The 23,828-nt window shown below is 37.0% G+C and overlaps 1 protein-coding gene across 6 annotated transcripts; it reads right to left on the reverse strand.

Moving 5' to 3' along the window:
- Positions 1-1,049: 1,049 nt before the first annotated feature.
- On the reverse strand, positions 1,050-23,803 carry STXBP3 (syntaxin binding protein 3). 6 transcript variants are annotated; one of them, XM_042029977.1, is made up of 19 exons: positions 23,698-23,802; positions 20,791-20,840; positions 19,980-20,061; positions 18,499-18,575; positions 17,877-17,955; positions 16,406-16,506; positions 14,383-14,537; positions 13,390-13,480; positions 12,341-12,465; positions 10,832-10,936; positions 10,270-10,327; positions 10,008-10,073; positions 9,509-9,589; positions 8,744-8,882; positions 8,071-8,177; positions 7,521-7,619; positions 6,583-6,668; positions 4,805-4,953; positions 1,050-2,762 (listed from the first exon to the last, which is right to left on the reverse strand). In XM_042029977.1, exons 1-19 carry the CDS (start codon positions 23,738-23,740, stop codon positions 2,671-2,673), a joined length of 1,785 nt encoding a protein of 594 aa, XP_041885911.1. In that variant the 5' UTR covers positions 23,741-23,802; the 3' UTR covers positions 1,050-2,670. The 6 variants fall into 6 exon arrangements, with proteins under 6 accessions (XP_041885911.1, XP_041885910.1, XP_041885914.1 ...); XM_042029976.1 differs by lacking the exon at positions 1,050-2,762 and adding an exon at positions 2,769-4,488 and having other exon boundaries at positions 23,698-23,803; XM_042029980.1 differs by lacking the exons at positions 1,050-2,762; positions 19,980-20,061 and adding an exon at positions 2,769-4,488 and having other exon boundaries at positions 23,698-23,723.
- Positions 23,804-23,828: the final 25 nt, after the last annotated feature.

The following is a 23,828-nucleotide window of genomic DNA, read 5'->3' on the forward strand; positions in this document are numbered from 1 at the left end:
TGACAACGGCAGGTTTCATGTGTTACTTCACACACTGAATAGGAAGATAACCCTTCAGTGTGAACACTAACAGGATTTTTGAGGCTTCCATCACACACTCCACCATCTTTTTTTCCCCTTGATCAAGGATCCTAGTCTAGCCATTCTTGACATGAAAATTTTTCCACACCTTTGATTTTCCTTAGTCATTTCTGAATCTTGTCCAGATTTCCAGATTCAACTTTAAAAAAATCAATTGCTGGGCCCACATGCAGCGTTAGGTAAGTATTTTAAGATGCATAATATGAAAATACAAACTTTCAAAATTATAATGTACCTTGTCCATGTACTCTGAAATACTAAGATTTTGTTTATCCTGATATAACTCTTTCCCATTCTTGATAAAACTACTTTTGATCTAGAAGAAATGTAGCAGAGAAGATCCTTGGGGAAAAAACCCTAAATATCTTGAACATAACTTCCACTTACTCCCTTCACAAGTTGTTTTGAGCTACATATTGGTGTCAGATTTCCTGTCATAAAGCATCTCTATTATTCCACCCTTACAGTAACATTTGGCTTTGCTTTGCCTGATGGAAAAAGTGGGTAAGGGATACCAAAAAACCAGACTAAGACTTTTGAGTCATCAGCTTTCAGACTGAGCTAGTGATAGCACTTAGGCCTGAAGGAGGCACCTTGAAAAGGACTTAACTGCTGAATATACAGAAGTAATCCAAAATTTTGAGCTGGTATTTCTTCAACTCTACGCAATAAAACAAAAAAAAAAAAAAAAAAAGAAGAAAAAGAAACCAACACAATGGATTTTATATACTACTGAAATCAGTTATTTTGGTCCTTAAGTGTAATACTGATAATAGTTATTTTCTTCTTTATTTAACTACTTTTCAGCTTTAGGAATGGGAAAAAATATTGCAACTACAATATATGGCTGTTACAACAAACTTGGGTTCTGCTTGCCAAAGGTGTGAGAAATATATACCATTTTAGTGTAATTTCTCAGCACCAATTTCAAAGTGTGACTCTTTAGTAAGAAAACATTGGACACAGCATTTCTTAGATAAGTACTTTTACCCTGGATTTTTACGGCGATCCTTGGAGTTATAAACTAGAATTCAGAAAAACAATACAGATATTTCTGCTGCATTTTTTTAAGGTTGTGCTGTACATGGCATTTGATGAATCAGTTGATTTAAGAGTGTTGCTTCTGTAGTCCTATGGAAAAAAAAGTCAGTGTACATTCAATTCTGAACTCATTTAAGTGTATTTGAAAGCTACAGCCACTTATTCTCATCACACCCCATGTCCTGCAACATTTTAGAATCATTATGTCATGTTCTCCCCTTTCATTCCTCTCTGATGTAGGGGGGGGAACTTGATCTTTTTCCACCTTCTAATTAAATCTGAATGAACTTACCTAAGAAAAATCTCTTAATGTATTAGTTAACCTGATAGCAAAATAAAGGGAAAAAACCCAAAACCACAAAAAAAAAAAACAAACAAAAAAAACTCTTATCATTGTAAAGAACATAAATAAAAAGCCATGAGTAATCTATTCCTTTTCATTATGACATTTCTCTTAGATACTACATGCAACAAATTAACATTAAGGCACATAAATACAACACCCCTTTAAAAGTTCAGTAATTTTAATTAAGTAATTTTTAAAGAGAAATCAAAACATTACCAGTATTACAGAATTCATACAATTTGATTTTTTATTCCCTTCAAAGCAAATGTAAGTATTTCTTTCTTAGTATATAACAAGATAGAAAAAAAAGTGAATTCTCTTGAATACATCAAGTTTTGTCATTTTGTTTGCTTTGTGCTTTTCTTTTCCAAATTACCAAGCCCTTTGAATTCAACTGCTTCCCTTCTTTTCCTCTCCTTTCTCCTTGCCTCCACTTCCTCAAAGAGACATGCTTAGTTTTGGAATTTCTGTATCACAGGCAATTCAGCTTCTGAAACAGACTATGTAGACAATCATAAGGAATTTGCTAAGAAATTAACTTTTTTAAAAAGCTTCAGTAATAATCTCTGTATATACTTAAAGTGTACTTCAGTGCACGGTTGACAGCATTTATCCAAAGTTATTTACTGTGATTGGAACTGCTCAATAATTCTGTGATTAACTATCTACTTAACCAGCACCATCTAAAAAGCTTTTATATTTTTCACAATTACGCATATTTAAAGAATTTTTCAGTGAGTTATTTTTACAGAAAATACTACACCTTAAGACACTGTACTTGTATGAAACATTTCACCATAAACTCATATTTACAAATTTTCTCTTGAAGTCCCTACCCAAGAGCCTAGGCCTTTTTAATTCAGTCATTTTTAGAAATAAATTCTATTATAGAAAGGTTTCACAGTTCTCAAAGACAATTCCAGTATACATATAATTACATAACTTTTACCATAATTAGTTAGGAACAAACATGCCCTTTTGAAAAAGCACTTGCAGTGTACCACTAAATAGAACCTAAGAAACACATGTGCTTGTCTTTTCATCTCTCTGCCTTCTACTCCCCCAAAAGCAGCAAATTTAAATTATAACATGACCTTCCATTAGGAACCATGTAGTACTGAAGTGCAGTATTTGGAAAAGTCAGTTCCATTAGAATATGTACATAGTGTTTGTCTTGTAATGCATTATAAACATCCCCATATCTATTCATCCTTAATGCAGACCATATCCTTGGGTTTACTAAGGCTCTTCACTTCCTCCAGTAGTCTTTTAGGTGTCAAAATATGAGTAGAACCTGACAAGAGAACATAAGTATGAACTGTATCAGTCAAATTCTGACTTTCAGACATTCCCTCTTTAAAACATGAGTTACATGCCAGTGTTTTTTACTGTACCTGGAAAACTGACAAGTACGACAGTTCAAAGTGTTTTCATATAAAGCACCATCATGTAAGTGTCACCATTACATAGACCATGTCCCTCTTCCCACACTCAAACATTCAGATCAGGATTCTTACTTTGAATACAACTTTCAAGTTGTGCTCTGCCCTGTTTGAAAGACAGGCTTGAACCTGGGCCACTTTTACTGTACTCAATTGTCCCAGCCTGCAAGAAACCTGCCATTCTGTGAAAGAGTGAATTAATGAATGAGAGGCTTTACCTTAGAATCAAGAAACTATCTGGATTCAAGATTATCACAAACAATGTGTTCGATAAAAATACCAGTTACAGAAAACTGGCTGTTACTGACTAACATTTCCTTGAAAAAACAAAATCCAAGTCTTGAGCAGCAAAGAAAATCCTTATTATTCTTCAGTAGTTCGCAACTACCTCTCTTGTTCTCATAGCGAGTGATTATAAATTCTGCCATGAAGGGTCACCCTACAGTTCTGAAGGCAACAAGTAGTGTCACTCTGAATGGGCTAATATTCTTTGAGTTCTGAATCAGGAACACAGCCAAATTTTAATCTTTCAGTAATCCATATGGAAATTTGGCAAATACCACCTCCCCTCAGAAATGAGAATTACAAACAAAACTACAAGAATCATCTCTAAACAAAAGGGAAGATGGTGCTGTGGTGAGTGCCAGATACCACAGTGAAAGAGTAACCTACACTAAACATGGTGTTGTAAACAAGTGTCAGATGAACAAATAATCTTGTTAAACTACATTCCTGTTGTCCTGGTCTTTCCATTCCTACTCAAAACTAGAACCAGCATTAAACCTACCTCAACCACTACCAAGGAAACCAGCAAATAAAAAATAAACCAAAAAAACTCCAACCACACATAAATGCACTTACAATACCCCTGAACGTTTTGAGGCAACAGACTCTAGATCTCAGAATCAAGGTTGTCATTGTTTTAAGGAAGGGTATTTATTTAAAATCATGGTAGATGGTAGATAGCTTCCATCTGAAACTCAAGACTAAGTTTAAATGCCAGATGTAAACATCTCAAGCAATTTAGAATGCTTTAGATGACCCTGCACCCAGCCATCAGCTGGCCCCACAGATGGACACAGGTCTTTGGTAAGGTTCTGTATCTAGGAGCTCTGTTCTATCATATATATGTACACGTTTTAGCACCTAATTATTTCCTGTAATGCCATTTAAAATTCATTTGAAGCACAGCAGCTAATGAACAAGCATTTACTACCTCTAAGGTGCTGGGAGATTACTACACCAGCTGCCAATTGCCAAATCTTAAGAAGGGGAGTTTTCAGGACACAAGCAGTTAATCACTGCATGGTTTATGCAAAGCCTCTCAAGTAGCCACAACAGAAACTAGAAAATGTTGCAAAGTCAACTGAGCTACATTGAAAAAGTGGTTTGAGGTTTATTTGCTTAGTTTTTTGGGTGGAATTTTGATTAGGATTGTTGGGGTTTTTTAATACTTATCTTCCTTCCAAAGTGAGCAATTTTGCACTAGTTTGTCAGCTTTCCTACTTCCAAAAGCAGTGAGAGTAGCAAGTATCACTGAAGGTAAAGCACAGGCAGATGTAAAAGTTTGTGAGGAAACTGCAATGCAAAGAAATAGAGGTCTCTTGAAATCCTGTTTGCTATACACTGACCTATTTCTCTGACATAATTCTTCTGTAGAGCATAACTGTCCTTTTTGTCCTTAATGTCTTGTGGCAAAAAAAATCCCTCCAAACACCAAACAGCTGAGATAAGCTGAAAAGACGCTTTTAAGTGCATAGCTTTAAGAAATACCATTGCCTATGGTATTAGCGTGGTGAACCAACAGAGGGAATCTAAGAAAGATAATTTTTACATTTTCCAGAACCACGCGTAGTACAGCACACAGCCCACCCTTTTGCCAGGGCAAGCTTACCAATAACAACTTCACAGGACTTGTAGGCCTCAGACACTTCGTAAGCGCTGCGCATCTCCGAGTGTGTGACTCCTCCAATCACAAATATAATCAGCCTCGCGCTGCTCCTCCGCTCCTCCCTGTAACTCGCTCTAGGTTTCTGGCGTGCACTGCGAAAGATTTCGTAAGATGACATTTATACAGCTTGCCTGATTAATTTTTGGTTAAAATTATACCTCCACAAGCAGTAGTAATTTCTGTCATGCAGTTCACGGCTTGATTATAATTTCAGCAGCAGTATCTAGATAAATTGATAACTTGTTTTTATTAGTATTTTAAATTATCACATTACTCAAACTCTTTAGGTTTCACCAGGGGGAAAATAAATTCAAAAGAAAACTTTGTTGCACACACAGCTAACGTGCCAAGGACTCTTGCCAAGAAGCTTAGTCCTGCATGCTACCAATTCCAGTGGCATTTTTCATGAGGTGTTCATTTGAAAAAGCTAGTCTTAGGTTTTTCAGTCTCTGAGCATGAACAGAATCTCCAAAGAAAATATTTGGCTGTTATCAAATCAGATTCAGATAGCTAGGAAAAACAAAAGCAACCTGAAGCTCCTAGAAGTCTAATACACATGCAGTAATGGCAGACTCAGGTTAAGTCATCTGCAGTCCTGATTCTCTCTCTGCTACAGTGCCTTAAAGATGGCCACATTTCATCAGCCTATAAGACAGAGATCAAGTTCCAGCATACAGGGATTTGCTCTAGTACTCCCTTGCACTGATCACCCTAGTGCCTATCCAGGAACCTAAGGATACACCAACAACAGTCTGATTAGCAGTGGATGTAAAACACCTATTTTCCTAAGGCTGTATATCTCTACTTCTTGTCTTTTATTTAGTAAGGTACAAATTCCAATTCAAGTGTGTCTTCCACTTTTAGGATATGTTTGATGTTTCCCTCCCTGAATTCCAGCATCTGATTAGTGCAGAGAGCATTCCTGAGACAGGAACACTTTTAGTGAGCATTCCTGTGACAGAAACACTCTTAGAGTCTCTATTCATTTGTCTCACCATTTAAATAACAGTACAAAAAGTGATAAAGCTCTCAGATTGGCAGGTATTGGTCAGGAGGTTCAAGAGCTAGAGGAACTAAAAAGAGAAAGAAAGAACAGTACACCTTAGTGAGCTAAAAAAAAAGATTTCAAAAATCACCTCTCAATGATAATTATTAAATATGCAAGTGCACATTTCACATTCACTAACAGAGAATTCATTTCAAGATCTCCAACTCTCCTGAACTTGTCTAAACCACTCCCTGACAACGGGTCAAATGCCTAACAGGCCCGTAGTTCCTAATGGGAAAGCCTACAGAAGAAGAATTTAACTTCCTGAACTCATTAACCCCAATAATGTCACCACCACTAACAGAGCAGAGATAACTTCCAGAAGTAAAACATTCTTTTTACCTAAGTCACCGTGCTGAAAATTCATTCCTGAAACTGCTTCAAACTAATACTCTCAATGGTTTAAACTTCTCATTCTGGGAATATGAAATGTTATTCCTAACCTTGAAGCGAAAGGGAGATACTACAAATAAAGCTATACATTACTAAAAATTATTAAAATTACAACCAAGTTGATTATGTTTTAGATTAAATAAAAATATAGGCTTGGCACATTAGCATTACCTCACAAGTTATTTCACTGTTCTGTAAGCACACTTCTGTAAGGCTTTAGAATGTAAATAACAATACTGAGATAGAGGTAAAATGTGTTTCAGGAAATTAACCCATTTACCTCACTGCTCCTGAACCATTCCAAGTGGGAGGACACCGGGAACAATAAGGCCAGTCTTTTGAATCTAATTTGTTTTCTATAGCATCCTGAAGTGCAAAATAAAGACACACTTAAAACAGCCATACAGACCTTAACCCCACCAAGCTTCAGCTTTCAAAAAGGATGCAGCTCAACAAATAATTGCAAGTAGCATCTCATGAATAACACTCCTATGTAAAAAAAACCCGCTAGAACACATAATGCTAATGTATTAAAAGCGTTTTGTGTATCACAAGGAATTGGGAGTACATGTCCTTTTTTATAAATATATTATTAAATTAACTGCTCTGATTTCACTAGCAGCTTTTCATCTGTAATGACACTAATGTATTTAATTTCTATATAGCAGTGTATGAGAGAAGTCAGAGTCCCCTGAAAACACAAATGAACACGTGAAAGCCACCAAGAATCTATGAATGATACCACTGGGTCAGACTAAAGGTCCAGTAAACTCACTTTCCTGTGTGACAACAGTCTGATGCTTAGGAAGAGGTTTAAGAAAATTCAAACTATACCTCCGGCAAGTAACATCTTCCAGCCTCTACCACACTACAGTTTAGATTTGAATTGCAGTTTAAAGACCCACTGGAGTTAAAACCAAGAAGATACAGATCTTTAAATTATACCAAACACTGCCAATCCCAGGACAAGCTGTTCTAAAAGACTTCTGGCTTTCACTTTCATTTGCTTCACCTTTAAAATGACCTCTAATAAGGAGTATTACTAAGAGCAGTCTAATATTCTATATTAGAGACAGGCTAGAAGTGATTGCTTTGCCCACCAGATATATTTACCAAAATTAGCTCAAAGTACTATGGAATTCAAAAGATTGGTTATAATGGCTCACTTGAGTAAATTTCTGCGCTGCACCCATGAATTAATTAGTTGGTCAAATTTACCTCCATAACATCTTTGATAACAGGAGTCCACCTAGAAAGCTGAAAGGTTTCTTCTTTAGAGCGGTCCCTTCTTGGATATTTATGCTGCTGAGCAACAAACTGAAAAGATTTTCAAAATATGGTTGTATTATTTAGTGTTTGGGTTTTTGAAACTTACTAGCAGTCAGTAGCAGAGGGAAGGGGGATAAGTATGAGATTTTAAAGAAAAAATAATAATGACAAAGAACAATAATTAGTACCTCTAGAATTCAGGATACACTAGAAATACTAACTTCAGAGACAAGGAACTAAGTTGGCAGTTTCCAAAAACAAAGAGCTCAAGTCACCGTCTGATAATTGCAGAGGGAACACTATGGGTATCTTTCTTTAAACAACTAGCATGAATAATTTTCAAAGTATTTATCACTTAAACACATTACCAAAAAAAAAAAAAATTCCTAGTAATTATCTGCTTCCAAAACCAGACCGGGATAATATTGCTAAGAGTTGCTGAAAGAGCTGTAGGTCCTCAGATGGTAGGAAATCACAAAATAAATAAATACATTCTTACTGAAGAGATAACAGGAACATCAAGGTATTTCCAATTTCTTATCATATCACTATCACTTTCTATTTGTACATTCTGGATCAGCTTGTCCAAGTTCTCCTGGGTAGTTCCTTCAATATACGGAAAACAGACAACAATTACCAAGTGACTGTGCGTAAGACCAGTTTTGTCTCATACATTCTGGGCTATTATTTAGTCCAGAACTTTTTTGTTTGTTCTGTGTGGCCAGTCTAAGTTTAACATAATACTATACTGTAGATAAAATTTTGTTTAATGGTCCATTTTTGAGACCAAAACACAACATTTTTACAGATTCCTCAGACCAACATTCTGCCAATTTGCTCCTTCTCTACAACAAATTTTTCCCTACTGACTTAATTTTCAGGATGCAATGGATGTGGAGCTCCCCATTTAAGAGCTTGACTATGGCACGCATGCAAGAATAAGAATGATATTAAAACACGGTATGAATCTGCACTTGAATTACATCTCAACTCCTTACAACAGTATCTTTGCTACTAATCTGAGAGAAGAAAACAGAGGATGGACAGTATTTCTTTCAAACCCAACTATCAACTCCAATGTAGACTTAGGTTAACTAAAACCACTATACTATCCAAAACTTGAGTTCAAGCTCATAGCACTGAGGAAAAAAAACCAGGGCAAATTGTCATACCATTTGTGCTAAAGATATACAGGAGAATAGCTCTGATTTTGTCATGGCTGTCATGACTTTTGTTAAGCAGAACTGGAAGGAGGACCCTCATAGAGTCTTTTACTTTTTGACCTTCTGCATCAGTTCCAAGAGCCAAGTCCTAAATTAATAAAAAATAAGAACGGATACCACAATTAAAATTATTAAAGTAATTTAAATCAATGTTGTTCTGTGTGTTTTGAAACGCATTTTTATGAAACCACAGGTTTCAGGAAACAATCAAGCTGTAGCAATTTAAACTCAGTATGACAAGTCTGACATTTATTTCAATAATTACAGCATTATAATAACACTATGTAACACTCAAACATTTAAAACTGTGTGATATCTAGAATTCTTAGAAATGTAAATTATAGTCACAATGTAATGTCTCACCCTGAAAGGTGCTTTTACCAGACATTTAAAAAGGGCTTTCCTCTGCACAACGTATTAAAGCAACCTGCTAGGAGTTTTGAGCCACGAAAACAATGATCCTTACACAAATAAGCCAGATTTCAAAACAAAAGAAACCCCAAAACTCTTAGGAACACCTCCTTATTGGGAGATTAATAGCCTTGTATATTACATTTACTTTTAAGACTACCACGTCAAAAACTAATCACAAAATAAAGGCACGAGACACAGTAGTTTAGTCAATTAAAACAAGCTTCTATTCCTGCAAACAAAAAAGCTATACTTGCAATACTTGCAAAGTTGTTGTTTGGTTTGTGGCTTCTTTAAACATACCTGTTCAGTTTTACAGAGCCTTTCTATGTTAGATTTGAACTTGCTCATGCAATCTTCTGCTATGTTAAGATGCACAACTTGCTATAAGACAGAGAACAAAAAAAAGAAAATCGCAAGTTGCCTTTTTTTCTTGCATAATAATAATTTCTACTGGTTACAAGAGTCAATCCTTCAACTATCCTTCAGTACCATCACGCATTTTCTGTGTTTTCCCCTTCACTTAGAGACTGACCCCGATAATACCTTTTAAAGCATGAAACTGTTAGGATATCATCAATCGTCAAAGCACACAAATTATTTCATTTTTTTACATAGTAAAACGAAACGTGGAAACAAGTTTTCTTCTCTAAATTTTACAGCAGGTGAACATATTAATTTGGAGAACAACTATAAAGCACACTACAGGAAAATCACAGACTAAAACTAGACTTCAATAAAACAAAGTTAAAGTGCACAAGAATTATTTATTGCGAAGTTCTGATTACAAAAGACCCTTTACCTTACTAATCTCTTTACGATACAGTGGCATCTTCTTCATCAACTGGGACAGAGCAGATATGGATAACTGTGAAGAAATTACACAAGTTGTAATTTTGGTCCCCCAATGAGTGACAAGTTGCAGCCTTGCTACCCCACACAACCCCTCAAAATTCCAGTTGAGAAAAGCTTTAATTTCTGTAACAGGTCCATGAGTTACATGGATCTGATCAGCTGAAAGTAGCTAAATTACCAGGAAGAACAATACCTCAACTTAAACTTACCTTTCCTTCTGCTGCTTTTGTTTTGGATGAAGCTTCTTTCAGAAGTTTTGGTATTTCTCTGAAGAAAAGCGGAAAATAATGAAAGGCAACAGCACATGAGTTCTTAAATCTTTTCTTACAATCTTAAAAGAAGTGTGCAACAAGAACTTCTAAATGAAAGTAAAAGCTTGAAATACAGGTCTATCTTCAGAGAACAGAGTGATTTTTTACAAAGGAAATTTTAACCATTCTATTTGCACTATCTTTATAATGTCATTTGATGCAGCAGCTTGGAAGTATTGTATGCAAAATAATCCCTTCAGATTTAAAATATCTGAAAATACTTGCCAGGAAATGACTTGATTTCCATTTACCTCAAGAACAATAAGTAGGATTAATATAATTGCATACCTGGGTACATACTGTATTTTTGAAGCAGGATTTCTTCCTGGCATTGATTACTTAACTGAATACAATCTGTATTGCAAACCACGTTCACTACTGCCTGTATTCCTACTGAACAGCTCAAACACCTTCCCTCTCAAAGAGACCAACCAGCTGGGTTTGTTGTTTATTCACATACTCTATCACATCTGCAATATGCTTGTGCCGCATCTTCACCCACAGGTCATCATCTTCCTCCAAAATTGCCTCCTTTTCCTTCCCACCAGAGCCTTCTGTTTTGTATCTTCCAAGAGAAAATTCAGACAATTATTTGGGGTTTGGGTTTCCCCCAATTCTCATTGCTTATTACAGTACTATTTGCAACATAAATGGTAATAGCAGCAATAGACAAAGGTTTTAATTTACAAGCCAAGTTATTGCCCGACAAAATATAATTTACAGAAGGATTTTACAGATTACATATTTGAACATAGAAGCAGCAGATGAATTTTAGAATGATTCTTTGGGGCAATAGCTTCTAGACATACTTTTAAACCAACAGTAACTACAGTTTTAAACACATTTACATGCACCTCAATTTCTCTTCAGCTTTCAATGTCAACTTCCATTTGGTTTTAAATGCAAACTGCACAAAGTAATACACACTGCAAATTGCTTTCTCTGGGTATTATTAGACTTCCATAACTGAAGGAAAATGAAGTCACATTCACCAACAAAATGCTAAGCAGGACGAAGTATTTCACATATAAAAGAAACATGCTGCACAGCATTACAGAGCAGCTATTACGTGACTATAAACAGCAATAAACCTAAAACAAGACAGCAATCATGCCACATAATATTTTCACATTCAAAGAAACTCACACAGTGCAGATTGCCAGAAAGCAGAAGAATGAAAAAAATTACAAGATTAATGACTACCTAGAAAACATACTCAGCTACATCTTCATATCCAACAATCAAACCCGGATTCATAGAATTCTACACTTTCTATTAAAACGTTCACTCAGTGCTTCTGACTGAAGATACACATTCCTCTTTGCTTGGCTAAACAATGAGGCCATTGGGTCTCTTTTCCTGTAGTGGGTCATCACAAAGTCCTACCAAAATCCTTGTTGTCAGTACAATCAAACAGTAATGCACATAACTTATGCAAACTAACATACACTACTCCAAATAGTGCTTACAAAGTGAACATGACTGACTTAAATGTGTATTTACAATAGAAACATGTAAATTTTAACAACTACATAAGTTAAATTACTGGAGCTATAGAAGTGAGTATTCCTGAGAAATAACCTAGCTTTTTCTCAGTATTTAGTTAGTGGTCTTGTTTATCTTGTTATGCCAAAAAAGTTGAGAATATGAAAGAAAATCTAGAGAATCTCAATGTGCATTACCAAGGCTTTACTTCAAGAGTAGTACAAGGTTCTTAGTTCTTAAAAAAATGCAATTTGTTGGACTCAAAACTTAGCAAAAATGCTCATAAGATCCTACCTAATCTCAACTGAGGAAGTCAACAAAAAGATGAAGTTACAAATCCAAGAGGAAAGACTAACAATAAGTGAAGCAACCATTTCGCAATATAAGCGGCTAATATTGCCGTGGTGCAACTGAGCTAAACAATTTCAGAGATTTTATAATCAAGAATAAACTATTTAGCTTTTTTTTTTTTTTAAGTACTTGCTTGTAAGTATCATTTTCAATGGGTAGCAGATCATATGCCATTGCCTGGAAGGTGAGCTCATGGAGTACAGTTGATACAGGGTCAAAGCCACGATCAATTATTATTAGTTGGGAGTGGGTTTTAGCCTAGAAAGCCATCAAACAAACACAGAGTTAAGACACACAGTACAAAGTTAATGCATGTTAAATCTATTTCCATTAAGTCACAGCACTGCAGATATTTTTAAAGAAATAACTGAAAAACACTGCAATACAGTCCAAGCGTTTAAACATTTTAATTACGTGCAATGGTTTCAAATACTAATTTTAAGGCAATGCTCTTAGCCCACTGCAATGCACTCAGAAATTTGAATTTTATTCATCTAGTGAAAAAAGATGTAAAAGAAAAACAAACAAAACCCAAAAATGGCTGTCCACTGAGATTTCATTGATAACTTCATTATTTGTATTTCAGATCAGATAGTGCTGTAATACAGGAAAAAACTCCAAACATTCAACTGAAAGTTTCATTTTGGGATTTAGTAAAGTGGCGGTTGCAGCAGGTACATTTATTTCTGTAGCAAAGTGCAAATACAGTCAGAATGGTGTACCCCATGATTTTGCAGCTGCCCTAATCAGGCCTTATTTGTAGTGACAGATCAAAATCATTATTTATGTGAACAGCTGGAACTTTGTGGACAATAAAACCCTTCAGGGGAAACATTTCAATTCTGCAGGAAGCTGTTTCTACACATGGCCTTATGGAAGGTGATATTAAAACAACATTTATCAACTGTCTTCAGGTTTGTAACATCCCCCCACATTATCACAGGGATAATTTTTCAAATAAAATGAGTTTGATCACACAAATACAGACTTACTTCCTCAGTTCCTACCTCTACATTGCATTCATACACAAAAACAACTAAATGGCAACTAGTTGCCTTTATTATTAAATAAGATCTGGATTTGTAGAACTTAATTTTTAAAGAATATTCCGAAGATCTATTTTTCCCCCAGACTTACAAAAAAAAAAAAAAAAAGAAACAAACATTTTAGTTCACTTTCTACCTTTATTTGACTTTTCTCATCTGTTCTGTAGTAGTTTTCAAGAGCTTTTTCAACAAGCTGTGCAAGTTTGCTGGCTCTATCAGATAGTCCACTGGGAAAAAAGGAAGCATGCAAAAATAACTTACATTTCTTCCTAAGAATACTAAAATGCTACCATTAAAACAGAAAGCTCCCTAGATTGATCCTCTGGTTTCACAAGTTTCTAAACTCCATTCTGAGTATTTCCAATATATTTTCACTTTTACATTATGATTTCACTCTTTAAATGCTTCAGGTATTTCACTTCGTAAAAACAGCTTCAGCCAAAAGACTGACATTAGCTGCCATATGGCCCAGCACCTAAAGTTTCACACAGAGGTGGCAATCAAGAAAGAAAAAAAGAAAAGGAGAAAGGACAGAAAAAACCAGTGAAGCAGTTATTTGTTACCTTTGCAGAGAATAAGACACCACTTCACATTACACCACAGAATGCAGTCCTTGAATACAATTTCAGAAGCCTACTTTGACTTCAAAGATACTAAATCTGTACTCCCTTTCAAAGCTCAAAAGAGGCATTCTTCCCAATATCTCTACTACAAGAAATCCTGATCCCATGTGCCACGGCAATTACTGAATTCCTTGGTGCCAAGCAGAGCTGCAAATGGCCGAACAGCAGCAGTTCTGTTACAGGATTGTGCATGTGTCATACAAGAATGCAGCATATCTGTGACATCCTACTGACCAGACATGAAACAAGCCATTCAGAACAAGACAGGGTATAGACAGTACTGTCACATGCATGTACACAAAGAAAAACACTGCTCTACCTACCCTTCACAAATTCCTATTGTTCCATATTTCAGACTTGTGGATTAAAAACAATTAATCCACAACTACAAGGAAAAAAAGAAAAAAAAAAAAATCAAACTATGCTGCAGTCTCAAGCTATGACCAGACAATGTTGTAAGCCCTAGAAGTGAAAGCAATTACTATAAAACACTAATTTTGCCTCACCTTCTATATCGTACTCCTGGATTCTCTTCTAGTGTGGCACATAAGGTAACAATTTGTTCAGCCATTACTTGCAGTACAGCATCTTTATCCTTTGTCTTTTCCAGAGTTGGACTGTAGCAGCGGTAGAATGCATCTGGGATGTTGAGAGTAAATACCTATGTAAAGCATAAGCAAGAAAAAAAAAAGCTTAACTTGCAGATTGCCAAAACACCTGGTAAAAAGTTTGCTAATAATTTAAAACTATATGCTGCAAGAAAAAGTTATACATAGTATACGTAAGAAAAAAAACCAAACAAACCCACACTTCATTCCTCTATCCCTGCCCTGTTGAGCTCATCTTCTTGTTCTCAGACTTTTTCCCTATTACTCTCCTACATAAAATACTCTATTTTTCAAATTGCTTATTGTCTCTTCAGATGGAAGGGAGAGAGAGACAGGAATAACTAAACACCCTTCAGTGTCTTGTACAGAGCCATACAATGCGATATCAGAATGATCATAGAAGGTATCAAGGTTAAATTTGTTTAAAATAAAACTTTACATATTGTATCTACTTTTAATATGAAGAATTTACCTTCAATAGCTGAAATTCTTTAAATGCATTAAACCTTAATTAAAGCAGCTTAGTACTACAGAGATGAAAAGCTTTTTCAACAAAGGAATGCAAACATGGAAACAATCCTATTGTCAGTAAATGGATTTTCTCTAGCTTCAGATGGACTCTGTAACTACAGAGCCAAAGAAGTACGTCCATCCAGATAAAGATGTTTGCTTCACTCGAGTAGATAATCACCTGGACTTTGCCCAGAGCTCAGCCTGATTATTTACTCTTAGCATCCCAGAAAGCAGGCAGACCAGTTAAAAGTGTTCCTCTGCTAAGGATTCAAAATGTTCTCACAACCCCAGATACTGAGAAAACAAAACCACAGTAAAAAAAAAGAAGAGTGCTTCCCAGCCTAAGTGCTGCTTATTTTCAATTTCAGAAAAGTAGTCCTGATTTCTGCTTTCATGGTGAGTCCTCCAGAGAGCCAGGACCCCAAAATTTTTGTAGGCTTTATTTGGTACAGAAGAGCAGCTTTGGCAGGGCTCCCAAGAACAGTTTGACACAAAACTTGCAAACATCAACCTCACTGGAAAGCAGACAAATAAGCCACAATACTCATTATCTTCCGATGGATTCTCAGTCAAAAAAATAAAAACCCCTTTGTAATAGAAAGGAGTGTGTTTTCAAACTAGGAAACTGCATTACAGTAAGACAGGGCTAGCAGCAATCTCTCCTATATTCACCTGCCACTTGGTATACATAGGAGTTGTCACCCTTGATATGTTGATAATGTTTGACATGGGAAACATTCGTGGTTAGTTCTCCAACTCCCAGGACTGGGCAGAGCTTAGAGGCTTTGCTGTCTTAGTGAGTATCAGTGTGCATTTCAGCCCTCTGTGTCTGATGAAGGGCATGAGCAACAAACTATTTCTCAACACAACACTGTATGGCTGCACATGGAAAATACCCACTGCTTTCCATTGTCAGTCTAAATTTTTAATTGAGAAAACAGGGATTTCCATGTTCCCCTCTCACTGAAAAGACCATCAAGTTGTAGTAGTTTTTGTTCCACTCCAGTTCTCTTAGTCTATTTGTTCTCCTTTCCTGATTTTCACCAAGTCCTACTTACTCCTATTCCTATGCACCAACCTACCCAATCTACCAAAGTAACACCTCAGTATAAGCAGTAACAAACTATTGCTTACTAAAGACAAACCAGAATACTTGCCTTCTCTCAGGGAACAGACTCCTTCTTTAACCTCCCTGTTGCAGCTGACACCAAGTTTTGCAAACAGGTCAAGAGCTAAGAGTAAACCTCTTAATACAAGAGCATTTGTTTACATTTGAAAAGCATAGGCAAGCACTGGAAATATCTCACAAAGTTTGTCAGTCAAAAGCTACAATCTATTTAATTGTTTTCTGAAAGGTCAGCAGCACTTGAAAATAATCCTCCAGACTACTGTTAAGAATTAAACTTACCTGAGACTCATAAGGGAAGAAGGAAATGTTGATCTCCTTGCATCTCTTTATTGATTTTGCACATGAAGACTTAATTTTATTGAAGAGGCTGTCAGAACAAACTAGGGAAAAAAAAGAAATTTTAAGTATAAATAATTTGTACTATTCCAGTTGTCAGCTCACTTACACGCATACAGTAGTCAGAGCAGACAATTCTAAATTAAGACCCAATTAACTGTAAAATAAAAAAAAAAGCCTACTCTTCCTAAAGTGAAATAGAACATATAATCAATATTTTGCTTATGAGACCTTTTTTGAGAAGCACCACTGTTCAATTCATACTGGCTTTTTGCAAGCAAAAAGTTGTTGAACACTCATTAGCAGTCTTCAACTTTAAAGGAAGTTGATTTTATCAAAGTAAATGTTTCTGCTATTTCTTGTCATGTAGGAGAGGGGAAAAAAACATTTCCCAAGCTACAAAAAGAAATAACGTGTACGTATCTAAGAGCAAAACACAGAAATATGGAATTCCATTACAGATCTCTAAGCTCCACACTTCCAGGTTACATTAAATCTCAGCCTAGAAACTGAATTTAAATAATGCATGGATGACACAAATACTACACAGATTTGGAAGTGACAGAGTTGTTTCTCTAATTCAGGATCTATTCCTCTCAACAGGAAAGGTTTTGGCAAGTATTCAAACTGAAAGCTTGCCCACTTGCAACCAAGGAGCATACAGCAAGATAGCAGTATTTTTCCAGAACAGTAACTGCTGCTTCAGCATGAAATTAAACAAGAAACCAAGAATTTGGTTTGAGAATATCCAGTAGCAGATATGCAAAGCCCACAAAGACAGACACGACTCAGTCTCTGCCTTCAGCAGCACATTTCTGGTTTTTGTTTTCCCCTCTTTACATGCCATTTTAGTCACCCTGACTGACTGCAGGGACACGTGCAGTCACATTAACCCCATTCCCACTAATTGTCTCTGCTATGCAATTTGTGTTGTGCATCCAAGGGCTAAGCAGGCTCCTTCTTTCAGGGAGGGGAAAAACCTGGCTCACAAATCTGAAGGATCTACCTGAAGCAACCCATTACCAACACAGCTCTTGCAGAAAGTTCTCACGCAATTATGTTTTTAGTATTATTTTGTTTATGTAGAGATACATAGTTTTACTTGAACTGTCTTCCTCCACACTCTCCAACAGAAGACTGGAATACTTAAAAATAAAACTACATTACCTAAATTAAAAGCAGAGGTGGAGAACAATCAAGACTGTTTGGTAGTTGTGAAAGAAATTACTGTTGCCACACAGCATGGTGACCACAGCCTGGCAACCCAGATATATGGTTAATGACTTGAGTCTCAAATCTTCTTGCAAGAAATAGGACCCAAACTTTTCATGTACTCAGCCACAGAAAAGAGAAGTGAGGAGCTTACTTGCTTACCTAGACAAGTTACCAAACTACAACCCAAAAGCTTACTTACAGTCAGTGAAATACACGTATGCTGCTTTGTATCTGCTGGATGATTTAGAGATGAAGTCATCAATCAGTCCATCTACAGACTTATGGGGGCAGGAAAAATGTGGAAAAAAAAAACAAAACATCATGCCAGTGTTTTGCCTTTCTTCACATACCAGACAATTCCAGATGAAGAACAATTACAGGTAGTCAGTCATGCACCTAGATCATTTTAGGAAGCACACAAATCAGGGTATTTGTATCATTTTCCAGCTATAACAGTGCTGAGATTTATCCCCTCAAGAATTTTTAGGGAAGTAACAGTAATCTCTTATTAGAGCCATTACTTTGAATTCTATTATCCAAGGTATTGTATATTTCAATGTATGTGATACATCATCTCTTTCAGTGAAGTTACAATTGCGAAGCAATGATACAGTCCCTCCATTGACCACAAGGTACATGTTTGCAACATATTCCATGATGGCACTGCATTGTCTTTTCATTTGGGGAAATTAGGCATCACAGAGGAGTATCACAGAAAATGTAGAAGTTCAGTACTTCATAGCTGTACACACTAAATAAACATTTTAAAATAAGGTCATTTTTTCAGTCTGAAAGATTTTGCAATACTTTAACATACTAACCTTTTTGGTGGGAGTTATTAAATATATTGCTTTCATGTGTGGGACAGGCTCACGGTCTTTATACACATTCTCCACCACTACAAAGTAAGAAACATTACATTTTTATAATTAAGAGCATTATGCATCTTTAAGGAAAACACTGTACATATATTAATCTAGAGCTGATAAAAAGAGAGTAACAGCAACCAAGTTGTCCCCAATATTAGAAGTAAGGATGTACCTTCTGCCAAGAGCCTTGATTTATTTCTTTGTTATTTTATATACAGAAAGTTACCACAAGGCTTCTTCAACTCCCAGTCTAGCAACAACTAAAGTTGTAGGACTAAATTCTTCCTGGGTATTCTACACCAGCAGAGTTTTGCCCTCCAACAGAAGGTAGGGCAATGCAAACATGCTCAAACTATGTGGCCCAGTATGAACTGTCTTGGCAAGATGGTTCTTTTTCCAGCACACTGAAGGAGAGCAAGAGAAGTTATGCAGGGCATCATTTTGGACTACAGCCTCTTCTGTCCTTTGTTTGCCTATTTCCTGGGCAATTACTCTGTTCCAATAAAATTGCAGGCACAAATTAAGACATTTTCAGCAAGTCAGCTTCACTCATCTCCTGTTTTTCTCTGTTTAATAAAGTCATTACCATATAGTCTTACAGTACACTAGCTTGAGAATGCAGAGAGATTCTTGTGGCTCTGAAATTTTGTGGGGGAGGAACAAGGAAGATAAGTAATGTCAGACATCTGGATGTGGAAAGACAGGTTCCTTTCAGCAGCGTACTCACTAAAAAGAAAAGGTTTCTTCTTGATGAAGAGGATACATGCTCACTGAAAGTTTCTCACAAAGGACAAGTAGCACTTCTTATGACTTAAAACACACACCAAAAAGCAAAATTGATACAGCTTTGCTATTATATTTCCAGAATAATCATGTTATACTGAATAACTGGAATAAGAATAGTCTTGTGGAAAAAATAAGTCTAAACAATGCCCTCTTACACAAGCATTTCTGAAAATCTAGACCTAAAGCTAATTAAAAACTGGTTCATTTACATTTTGGGTATTTATTTCAATTTCAAAAATAGGCATCAGCAAACAAACACCCATTGTCACCTCCCAAAAAAACCCACCAAAAACCCCAAACCAAAAACCACCACAACAACCAAGCAAAAAAAAAAAAAACCTGTAAAAACACAAAACACCAAAAAAGCAAAGAGAAAAACCCCCTTACAGAAACACTTTTTTCTAAAGTATTTTTAAAAGGGATTTGAGCTTTCAGGCAGAGAAATGTTTGGTTTTTTCATTTAAAAAAGCCATCACAATTGGCTAATTACTGTAGAAACCTGAAAGTCTACTATTTTAATAACCCATAACTACTTGTCTTCATCAACCAAATAAAGACAATTTCTTGCAAGGGTAATATCAATCTCAGTCTTTCCGTTTTTTTTACCAGGATATTGCCATTGGTGTATTAGTAAGAATTATGCTTACCTGTGATACCCTCTGCCAGTAGATCAGTCATTTTGCAGCACATTGACAGTAATTTAGTAGTGTAATCATCTAAAAGTATTATCTAAATATATTTAAAAAAAACCACACAAGTATTTAGATACATTTATCAGCTATATTAAACCCATGTCATTTCCTCGACAACCTGCCATAGAAGTTTGAAGTTGAAACTATTTTATTACTCTGTATTTCTTCATTACCTGCATACACCAACATTGCGGGGGAAAATTAATCTCAGAAGGCAGCTCCCGATGTACAAGAATTGCAAAGATGAGCTCCATCTGAAATAAGTTCTTTGTTCCCCCTACTCATACTAGAAAGTACTTCGAAACTTTCACTTAGACACACGTCTTTTGAATTCCTGCTAATTTACCCCATGGTCTGGTCAAATGCATCTGTACATATTTTAAACCTGTTTTATAGCTTAAGCAGTTCTAACAGGTATCATACTGCTCCCTGTGTACTGCAGTGCAGTGTAATTTTTGAAATTAATAAAGTGCAAATCTTTCAAAAGGAAGGTTAAGATAAACACAAACAGTTTCTAATTTTTCTTCAAAACTAATAAAAGTAATAGAGACTACTAACCATTTCTTCTTCCTACTAGCCTCTAGATTTTTCAATATGTATTACACAGAGATCTGAATTACCAAAAGTAAAATTAATTACTTGGCCGGAAATAATTTTAAGTGAAAATGCCAGCCATTAATGTTATTTATTTGTTCTCTACTCAGTGATACAGATTTCTTGTTCAAGTGATGACAGAATTCTTACAAAAATTATAACAAAATTGTACCTTCCATTCTTCCTCTTTTCTAAAGTCATCAAATACTGCTGATTTTAGCTCTGTAAGAAGAAACAGTTTACCAGTTAGAGGAATCAAATTGTTACTAAGAAAGAAAAAATAATTCACCCATTTAAGACTCATATGTTCAGAACCCTAAACAGAAAAATAAAAAATACCCACACTGATAAATACCTCCACAGAATTCTTGATCGCAAACTGTCCCTGCCTGTTTCTAGGTCTGTACACAGGTGTAATAACAAATTTTTAACCACGTGAAAATTTTATTAACATTCATATTTTCTGAGAACATACTTGCCAATTAAGTAGTCTTTAGCATTATACAGAATTTCTTTTAATAAACTGAGCACCCAACAGCTTTGTCCAAAATCTCAAATATATTTTTTCTACAATATTTTATTTTGTTTGCCTATGAAAGACACCAAAACATACAAATGCATAATTCAGTTGTCTTGAACCTCATGTCTGCAATTAAAAAATAGAAGTCAGTTTTCTCCCATAATAAAACTTTATTCCAAGCTATCATTGTACCAGACACTGTGTACTTGCCCCTGCAACATTCAAACTGTTACTTGTTTTGCCCTCAACCTGCAGCTGCTTCACCCAAATAACTGGCCTACAATGATTTATAGGCTCTCAAAATTATTTGTCTCCTGCAAGCATTCTGCACACACTAAAACCAAATCCAGGTTAGTGCTCCATTTTTGTCCAGGCTTTCTCTTTCTTCTCACATATTTTATACCAACCATACACCCTAACTCCCTTTTCAGATTTTGTCTTCTCTGAATACATTCAATTAGTTTAGAAAGGCATTTTTTTCTTCTACCTTTACTTCACAATCTAGGTAAGAACTATACACAACTCTGACACAACAGCAGGCTGCCAAATCCCTGTGTGGGGGGAAAAAAAAAGCAAACCACATCTAGGCAAAATTAATGACCCATTTATAACACACTTCCTGAAGAAAGGACTGTAAGCAAGTGCTACAAAAAACAGAGTTGCAGAAATGCTGAATCATTTACAGAAGTTAATATAGCTATCTATGGCTAGGCTAGACCTTATTATACAAGTCTAGAAAACCATTTAGAGTTGTGGAAAAAAAATTAGATGACAGAATTCCTTGTGGAAAGGACTTTATCTAGAGATAAACTATATACAGCAGCTCTCAGTGTATTTCATTATTTTATCCACAGAACTACTGCGTCCCAAATACAGGTAGCTTTCACTGTCCCCATAACTATGAACTTAACTGAAAACAAACTTGTGTGAATTAACTTTTCCACACACTTCTGTGTGGAAAACACCACACACCACAGGTGTAACTTCTGCGCCTATCGACAGAGCAGAACAAGATACACATTGACAAAAGCTGCTACATAAAGGATCAGCATCACTATTTTCAGACAAATCAGCCTTAATAAAACCCCCCACTTACATGTTTGCTGAAACATTAGGAAGCAGCAGTTTATGGCCTTCGATTACCCATTTAAAAAGTGCCAGATAATGTCTAAAACTTAGTTCATCAAATTTCATTGTTGTTGCAATCGTGGAAAGAGAAGAGGACTAGCTGACTAACTTCATTTCAGAAGATTCCTCTTAACTAAGCTTGCAATATAAATCTTTTATTATTCACACTGCTTCACTGTCACTCTAATCTTTGTTCCTCACACTGGCAACACCATTTTCAAAAGTCCTTATGGCCCTTAATGACACACTAATGTTTTGATCACATTCCTTCCTTTTAAGGTCCACATTTTCTACAAAATATCTCAGGACAAAACACCAGCTTTACAAAGGCACAAATAACAGAGCAAGAAAGCAGGACAAGCAAAGCAGCAAAAGTGGGTATTTCTAAAAGTCAAGTTTTAAACAAAGGTATCTAATTCATACAGGCAGGGTACAGGTGCCAGCAACTGAGCACTGAACACCAGAGTGACAGTCTGATTTCCTCTTTCTCTGCGTTTTCTATATTCACTTCCAGTGACAAAAGCAACCAGATCGCAGCTTTCAGGTGGAAGCAGAGGAGAAAAATAAAGACAAGACAGCAGCAGGGCCTTCCCATTTCAGGGACAGTCACCAGGCTGGCTGAGCAGCTCATGGAGTCACAGCCTCAGTACAATTAAGCTCGGGATGAGGTGGCTGCTAGTGCCTTTTCCCCAAAGGTCTCACACTACCTGAAATATTATAAGCCTTTCTACTCCAGCAAGGAAGGGGGCAGTTGCAACTTCATTTTCTGTAACAAACACCAGCAGAACCTGCTCCTAAACACGGAGATAAAAATTTGCAGTTCATTTGTAAGACTACCTGGGAAGACCTTCAGCTTTTTCTACAGAAACCCGGGAAGCCCAACACTAAGTGGGAAGTGCCGCTCCGTGAGAGAAAGCAGAAAGCCCCTTCTGAGGCCGGAGCACTCTCCAAAAGTGGAAGCTCGGAGGTAACAGAGAAGTGCTTGAAGAGCTGACTTAAGTTTAGGCTCTCCAAGAGCCGGTCCGGCGGGCTGTAGCCTGCAGAGCTCACCCTTATTTCGGAATAAGGCACAAGCGTCTCTTTGCAGCGCTGTCACTGCGCACACCCGTAGCAACGCCGCAAGCCGGGGCAGCCACCTCCCACCACCGCGCCGAGTCACCACCTGTAATAGCCGGGAGAAGCCGCCACCCACAGCCTCCGCCGGACCCTGGCTGCCCACAGAGCCGCCCGACCCCGACCCGGCTCGACCGCCTCAGCTCCGACACTCAGCACGGCTCCAGACCCACTCTCAGGTGGCACCCCTGACCCCACACGCCGGGCTACGCGAAGCCGGCGCCTCAGCGGTGGGGGCTCCCGGCCGGCCGGCGCCCACCGAGCGGCCCCGGGGCGCTGCCGCCGCAGGGCTGGGGAAAGAGCCCCACAGTCACTTACTCTGCCACACGAAGCCCTTCAGCCCCCGCACCGCCGGCGCCATCTTGCTGCCAGCCCCGCCTGGCAGCGCTGCCTTCCCCTCCCTCTTCAGGGGCGGTGGCGGAGGGCGCTACCTGATCCCGGGCGGGGCG

Source organism: Corvus kubaryi, unplaced genomic scaffold (genome assembly GCF_017639235.1).
Source record: "Corvus kubaryi isolate FWS band 111438036 unplaced genomic scaffold, C.kubaryi_AGA036_p1.0 37334, whole genome shotgun sequence".
NCBI classification, from domain to species: Eukaryota; Metazoa; Chordata; class Aves; order Passeriformes; family Corvidae; genus Corvus; species Corvus kubaryi.

Bases quoted from the DNA above. Each gene is read 5' to 3' on its own strand.
- STXBP3 (XM_042029976.1), bottom strand. From the start codon at position 23,740: ATGGCGCCGGCGGTGCGGGGGCTGAAGGGCTTCGTGTGGCAGA. The intron at 18,576-19,979 runs GTAAGCATAATT...CTTACTTTGTAG, and splicing joins ACTGGCAGAGGGTATCACAG to TGGTGGAGAATGTGTATAAA. The intron at 14,538-16,405 runs GTAAGTTTAATT...TGCTTTACATAG, and splicing joins TCTTCCCTTATGAGTCTCAG to GTATTTACTCTCAACATCCC.